This window comes from Sebastes fasciatus, chromosome 15, assembly GCF_043250625.1.
Source record: "Sebastes fasciatus isolate fSebFas1 chromosome 15, fSebFas1.pri, whole genome shotgun sequence".
In the NCBI taxonomy this organism is placed as follows: Eukaryota; Metazoa; Chordata; class Actinopteri; order Perciformes; family Sebastidae; genus Sebastes; species Sebastes fasciatus.
Window position 1 is genome coordinate 867,456 of NC_133809.1, and position 7,500 is coordinate 874,955.

At 36.7% G+C, this 7,500-nt stretch overlaps 3 protein-coding genes across 3 annotated transcripts in view; all 3 read left to right on the forward strand.

Moving 5' to 3' along the window:
• Positions 1–1,894, forward strand: part of LOC141783554 (amino acid transporter heavy chain SLC3A2-like) — a 40,924-nt gene extending 39,030 nt beyond the window's left edge. Inside the window, exon 8 of the mRNA XM_074660925.1 lies at positions 1,414–1,894. Within this exon, the coding sequence (XP_074517026.1) occupies positions 1,414–1,764 (351 nt within the window). The 3' untranslated portion in view covers positions 1,765–1,894. The remainder of the gene's footprint in view (positions 1–1,413) is intronic.
• mdga2a (MAM domain containing glycosylphosphatidylinositol anchor 2a) overlaps positions 1–7,500 on the forward strand; it is a 128,581-nt gene that overhangs the window by 77,102 nt on the left and 43,979 nt on the right. The window contains exons 2-3 of the mRNA XM_074660926.1: positions 7,241–7,285; positions 7,439–7,500. The exon at positions 7,439–7,500 is cut by the window's right edge and continues 799 nt beyond it. The gene's annotated coding sequence lies outside the window, so the exon portion shown is untranslated. The remainder of the gene's footprint in view (positions 1–7,240; positions 7,286–7,438) is intronic.
• Positions 1–7,500, forward strand: part of haus2 (HAUS augmin like complex subunit 2) — a 99,777-nt gene that overhangs the window by 59,079 nt on the left and 33,198 nt on the right. The window lies entirely within an intron of this gene.

Here is a 7,500-nt window from a genome sequence, read left to right on the forward strand (position 1 = left end):
CAGTAGCAGTAGTAGTAGTAGTAGTAGTAGTAGTAGCAGTAGTAGTAGTAGTAGTAGCAGTAGTAGTAGTAGCAGTAGTAGTAGTAGTAGTAGCAGTAGTAGTAGTAGTAGTAGTATCCGCATTAATAGTAGTAGTATCAGCATTAAGAGTAGTAGTAGCAGTAGTAGTAGTAGTAGTAGTAGTAGCAGTAGTAGTAGTAGTATCCGCATTAATAGTAGTAGTATCAGCATTAAGAGTAGTAGTAGCAGTAGTAGTAGTAGTAGTAGTAGCAGTAGCAGTAGTAGTAGTAGTAGTAGTAGCAGTAGTAGTAGTAGTAGTAGTAGCAGTCGTATCAGCATTAGTAGTACTAGTAACAGTAGTAGTAGTAGTCGTATCAGCATTAGTAGTACTAGTATCAGTAACAGTAGTAGTAGCAGTAGTAGTAGTAGCAGTAGTAGTAGTAGTATCAGCATTAAGAGTAGTAGTAGCAGTAGTAGTAGTAGTAGTAGTAGTAGTAGTAGTAGCAGTAGTAGTAGTAGTAGTAGTAGTAGCAGTAGCAGTAGTAGTAGTAGTAGTAGTAGTAGTAGTAGCAGTAGTAGTAGTAGTAGTAGCAGTAGTAGTAGTAGCAGTAGTAGTAGTAGTAGTAGTAGTATCAGTAGTAGTAGTAGTATCCGCATTAATAGTAGTAGTATCAGCATTAAGAGTAGTAGTAGCAGTAGTAGTAGTAGTAGTAGCAGTAGTAGTAGTAGCAGTAGTAGTAGTAGTAGTAGTAGTAGTAGTAGCAGTAGTAGTAGTAGTAGTAGTAGTAGCAGTAGCAGTAGTAGTAGTAGTAGTAGTAGTAGTAGTAGTAGCAGTAGTAGTAGTAGTAGTAGCAGTAGTAGTAGTAGCAGTAGTAGTAGTAGTAGTAGCAGTAGTAGTAGTAGCAGTAGTAGTAGTAGTAGTAGCAGTAGTAGTAGTAGTAGTAGTAGCAGTAGTAGTAGTAGTAGTATCCGCATTAATAGTAGTAGTATCAGCATTAAGAGTAGTAGTAGCAGTAGTAGTATTAGTAGCAGTAGCAGTAGTAGTAGTAGTAGTAGTAGTAGCAGTAGCAGTAGTAGTAGTAGTAGTAGTAGCAGTAGTAGTAGTAGTAGTAGCAGTCGTATCAGCATTAGTAGTACTAGTATCAGTAACAGTAGTAGTAGTAGTAGTATCAGCATTAAGAGTAGTAGTAGCAGTAGTAGTAGTAGTAGTATCAGTAGTAGTAGTAGTAGTAGCAGTAGTAGTAGCATTAGTATCAGCATCAGTCGTCGTTACTACCTGTAAGCTAACTGTTAAACTAACTGTTAAGCTAACTGTTAGTACTAGAAGTATTAGTATTAGTAGTAGTAGTAGTAGTAGTAGTAGTACAGAAGTATTGTGTTGTGTCAGTAATGTGTACGGTTCTGTCCCTGCAGGAGAGGAGCGCCGAGCATCTGGCGTGTCTCAGTTTTTTCAGCGCTCTGAGCGAGCTCCGCGGTAAAGAGCGCTCGCTGCTGTTCGGAGACTTCCTGCTCCTCTCTAACTCCTCCTCCTCGCTGGCGTACCTGCGGGTCTGGGATCAGAGTCCCCGTTTCCTGGCCGCCTTCAACTGGGCGGAGGACGAGGCGGCGGTGCTGCAGCTGAGCGGCGCGGCGCTGCCTCGGCAGGCCGCGGTCGTCTTCAGCACCAACAGCAGCGTCCTGCCGGTGGACAGCAGCGTGGACCTGATGGAGCTGAGGCTCGGCCCCGGACAGGCCGCGCTCCTCAGGTTTCCCTACACCGGATAGACCGGTCACATGGTCCGGTTAACGCGTCTAATACATGTTTACTGTCAGTGAATATTAATATGGTCATGTGACGATGTCTATAATGAGCATTCTGTGAAAATACAACAAAAATAAAAACCGAGGGAAGACATGTACAGTCTGATGACTTTATTTATTCTTTCAAAATCTTTTTTATTGTTTTTTTTTGCAGATACGGTAAAGGTTATCATATCAAATGCAAAACATAACTGAGTGTCTGTGACATGAAATAAAAACATAGAAAGAGGAACGCCCCACCCCATGTTGATATTGGTCACACGAAATAAATAAATAAATAAATAAATAATATACTAATCAAGAGATTAAAAAGAATTGATTTAGCTTGAAAAAAAAGGAAATAAAATGAAGTTAAGTGTAACATTAAGGAAGAGTAAATAGTGACAATAGTATTGTTGTAAAGCAAATCAAACTTTAACTCCAACTTATTTATTTATTTATTAAACTTTTGGCCCGGCTGCTTCCCAGAGGAGCAGGAAGTGAGCGATGGACATAAATGAAAGTTATAAAAATCCAGCTCACAGATTTTGAGAGCAATCTCAAACTTTTTCATGTCAAGGATCCAAAATGAAAAAGTAAAAGAAAAGTCAGAAAAAAAGTTACAAGAAAATGTCCAAACAAAAAGTTTAAAAAAAATGTCCAAAAAATGTCCGAAAAAAAGTAAAAACAAAGGTCAGAAATAAAGTTTTAAAAAAAAATGTCTGAAAAAAAGTTTAAAAAAAATGTTAGAAAAAAAGTAAAACAAAAAAATGTCTGAAAAAAAGTTTCAAAAAAATTTCCGAAAAAAAGTTTTAAAATAATATTAGAAAAAAAGTAAAAACAAAAATGTCTGAAAAAATGTTTAGAAAAAGTAAAAAAAATGTTTGAAAAATGTCCAAAAGGTTTTCAAAAAATGTCCAAACAATATCTGAAAAAAATTCACAAAAAATGTCCAAAAAAAGTAAAAAACAAATGTCAGAAAATAAAGTTTAAAAAATGTCCAAAAATATCAGAAAAGAAGGAAAAGAAAATGTCAGAAAAATGTCAGGGAAAAAAATGTCCATAAAATGCCCAAAAAGCAAGTATAAACAGATATTTTACTACTTTTAGGACATCATGATTTAAATGAGGGATATTTAAGAGTTCTTACTGGGAGGTTGATTTATATCCTCTGATTTTCAGACGTCTCTTTATACATCCATGGACTCACGGTGCCTTCAATGGGGTCGTGTTTACCTTGTTTACCGTGTTTACCGTGGTTACCGTGGTTACGAGTTGGCCTATGAACGCCCCCTCATGTCGTATTCAAGACCTCGTAAGTGGAAAGTTTCTGAACGCTCCGAGTTCACGACTTGTGACGTGTTTGTTGGCGTTGTGAGAAATGGCGGAGGCGGAAGTTCATTTTTCGGTACATAATAAGTTAATATATTTTAGTCGTAGCCTATATTGTTTTTCTTGGTAATTTTATAACATGTCTGATATCCCCAACGGCCGGATCTTTCTCCTCTGTCATTATGTCTGCATTTACGGCATTATTTTACCCGCTTGCTAGCTTGCTAACTTGTTAGCCTCCGTGGCTTCTAGACTCGGACAGTAACGTTAATATAGCCGTCGCTTAGCAGCGGTGTTCTTCACGACTTAACCACTTGAACGCCACGCATATTATATGGTGTATACAACTTCCCGTGTTGTACGCACGGTAAACACGACCCCATTTGAAGGTGCCATCGAGCTGCGTCTGGCCTCATCGTCCGGCCTCTTCCGGCCTCATGGTCCGGCCTCACGGTCCGGCCTCATGGTCCGGCCTCTTCCGGCCTCATGGTCCGGCCTCATGGTCCGGCCTCATCGTCCGGCGGCCTCATGGTCCGGCCTCTTCCGGCCTCATGGTCCGGCCTCATGGTCCGGCCTCTTCCGGCCTCATGGTCCGGCCTCATCGTCCGGCGGCCTCATCGTCCGGCCTCATGGTCCGGCCTCGTCCGGCCTCATCGTCCGGCCTCGTCCGGCCTCATCGTCCGGCCTCATCTAGAGACTGCTGTCAGAAAAAAGGCGGGCTGGTCACTCGCCTGCATTCGCGCATGCGCAGCGCTGCTCTCTGGCTCCATTTAAATGACGTTAAAATCTCAAGATGGCAGCTCTCCAGGATATTTTGGCGCCACTTCTGTACAGCAAGTTCGGGGACATTTAATGTCTCCATGGAGGACATCCCATGTCTCCATGGAGGACATCCCATGTCTCCATGGAGGACATCCGGTCAAATCATGTGAGTCAAATGTACTTTAACTGTCTGTCTGGCTGCTTTTTAACATTAAATGTCCCCTCTGTGGACTCTGTTGTTGATGTTGTAGTAGTAGTAGTATTAGTAGTAGTAGTAGTAGCAGTAGTACTAGTAGTAGTAGCAGTAGTACTAGTAGTACTAGTAGTAGCAGTAGTACTAGTAGTACTAGTAGTAGTAGTAGTAGTAGTAGCAGTAGTACTAGTAGTAGTAGTACTAGTAGTAGTACTAGTACTAGTAGTACTAGTAGTAGTAGTAGTAGTAGCAGTAGTACTAGTAGTACTAGTAGTAGTAGTAGTAGCAGTAGTACTAGTAGTACTAGTACTAGTAGTAGTAGTAATAGTAGTAGTAGTAGTAGCAGTAGTACTAGTAGTAGTACTAGTAGTACTAGTAGTAGTAGTAGTAGTAGCAGTAGTACTAGTAGTACTAGTAGTAGTAGTAGTAGTAGCAGTAGTACTAGTAGTACTAGTAGTAGTAGTAGTAGTAGTACTAGTAGTAGTAGTAGTAGTAGCAGTAGTACTAGTAGTAGTAGTATTAGTAGTAGTAGTAGTAGTAGCAGTAGTACTAGTAGCAGTAGTAGTAGTAGTAGTAGTAGCAGTAGTACTAGTAGCAGCAGTAGTAGTAGCAGTAGTACTAGTAGTAGTAGCAGTAGTACTAGTAGTAGTAGTAGTAGCAGTAGTACTAGTAGTAGTAGTATTAGTAGTAGTACTAGTAGTAGTAGTAGCAGTAGTACTAGTAGTAGTAGTACTAGTAGTAGTAGTAGTAGTAGCAGTAGTACTAGTAGTAGTAGTATTAGTAGTAGTACTACTAGTAGTAGTAGTAGCAGTAGTACTAGTAGCAGTAGTATTAGTAGTAATAGTATTAGTAGTAGTACTACTAGTAGTAGTAGTAGTAGTAGTAGTACTAGTAGTAGTACTACTAGTAGTAGTAGTAGTAGTAGCAGTAGTAGTAGTAGTAGTAGTAGCAGTAGTACTAGTAGTAGTAGTAGTAGCAGTAGTATTAGTAGTAGTACTACTAGTAGTAGTAGTAGTAGCAGTAGTACTAGTAGTAGTAGTATTAGTAGTAGTACTACTAGTAGTAGTAGTAGTAGCAGTAGTACTAGTAGTAGTAGTATTAGTAGTAGTACTACTAGTAGTAGTAGTAGTAGCAGTAGTACTAGTAGCAGTAACGTCATGCTAGCATTAAGCTAATGTTATGCTAGCATTAAGCTAACGTTATGCTAGCATTAAGCTAATGCTAGCATTAAGCTAACGTTATGCTAGCATTAAGCTAACGTTATGCTAGCATTAAGCTAATGCTAGCATTAAGCTAACGTTATGCTGGCATTAAGCTAATGTTATGCTGGCATTAAGCTAACATTATGCTAGCATTAAGCTAACGTTATACTAGCATTAAGCTAATGTTATGCTAGCATTAAGCTAATGTTATGCTAGCATAAAGCTAATTTTATGCTAGCATTAAGCTAATGTTATGCTGGCATTAAGCTAATGTTATGCTAGCATAAAGCTAATGTTATGCTAGCATTAAGCTAACGTTATGCTAGCATAAAGCTAATGTTATGCTAGCATTAAGCTAATGTTATGCTAGCATTAAGCTAATGTTATGCTAGCATTAAGCTAATGTTATGCTAGCAAGATCCAACGATCCAACATTTGTTATTCAGTAATATTTGGGACATTCTCCATAGTACTTTTACTGTTGGTACTTTAAGTATATTTTGATGGTCATACTTTTGTACTTTTACTAAAGTGAACTTTTTAATGCAGAACTTTAACTTGTGTTTTTACTGAAGTAGAAGATCGGAGTACTTCCTCCAACATACAGCAGCAACAAACCGTCACTTTGACCATTTCCTGTTAAAATGTTAAAATGTTAAACTGTTAAACTGTTAAAATGTTAAAATGTTAAAATGTTAAATGTTAAACTGTTAAAATGTTAAAATGTTAAACTGTTAAATGTTAAACTGTTAAACTGTTAAACTGTTAAAATGTTAAAATGTTAAACTGTTAAAATGTTAAACTGTTAAAATGTTAAAATGTTAAACTGTTAAACTGTTAAAATGTTAAACTGTTAAAATGTTAAACTGTTAAAATGTTAAACTGTTAAAATGTTAAAATGTTAAACTGTTAAACTGTTAAACTGTTAAACTGTTAAAATGTTAAACTGTTAAAATGTTAAACTGTTAAAATGTTAAACTGTTAAAATGTTAAAATGTTAAAATGTTAAACTGTTAAAATGTTAAACTGTTAAAATGTTAAACTGTTAAACTGTTAAACTGTTAAAATGTTAAACTGTTAAAATGTTAAAATGTTAAACTGTTAAACTGTTAAACTGTTAAATTGTTGTTTTTGTTAAACTGAAGGAGAAAATAAATAGATGGAAACGGAAACAACCTGTTGATTACACAATAAAAGCACGTTTATTATCAGATTTATATTTATTCCTCTTTCAGTGTCCACCAAGTTGATCAATCGATAACGGATCGATCAGTGTGTAGTTTTCCCGCCTCAGCTGTGCGCAGTGAGGGCTCGTGAGGATGTGTTTTTCGGCTCGTGATGCTTGGCGGCAGATTCCGTTAAACCGGCTGCACTGAGACCGGAAACAGCCCGTCAAAGTAAAAGCCCACTATATGCAGGGTGGTGGATTATGTAATCACAGAACTTCTCACAACTGGTGTAACTTCATGTTTCCATTCCTCAGAAAAAAAAAGTAAAACTTAAATAAATGTTCTTAATAAGTAAAGTAACATGACACATCAGGTTTGTTTGGTTTTTATTAAATTATTTTATGAGTTTTCATTCTCACTGATGAATGGGTCATAATTCTGCCTCCATATGACAAAACAGACTGATTTAGTAAAAGAAAACAAAAATAATAAATTGGAAAAAGGAAGAATACTTAAAATAAAAAGGGAATTAAAACCAAACTAAATGTTTATAATATTCTACATGTGAGCGTGTCAACCTTTTTTAAATGAGTATAGAATTTATTATCCTCCATTATAAGCACTCGTTTATTTCCCTTTTAAGAAACAAATCATGAGAAAATGATATTGTCTGCATATTGAAAGGGTTTTATTTGATATATAAGGATAATTAGTGCTGTTAATTTAACCTTCTACGTCACTGATTCACAACCTCTAACTCGTGACACCTTAAATAAATAACGTCTTTTTCACCTTCATCACAGTTTGTACTGACGGACAGCTGTGAGCAATTCAACCTTAAAACGTTTGTGAGTATTTATTTATTCTCTTTTATTGTTTCAGTTGAAATAGGAATTGTACAGTGTTCTACCAGAAAAAAGCTGATTTGTATTATCGTTATTATTAATAAAGAAACAACTATTTTATTGTATCATAAATATGTTTTTCTTTTGTCTCCTCAGATTTAGCTGTGATTCGTCATTTTTATTTTATATATATATATATATATAAATGAAGGTCGTTT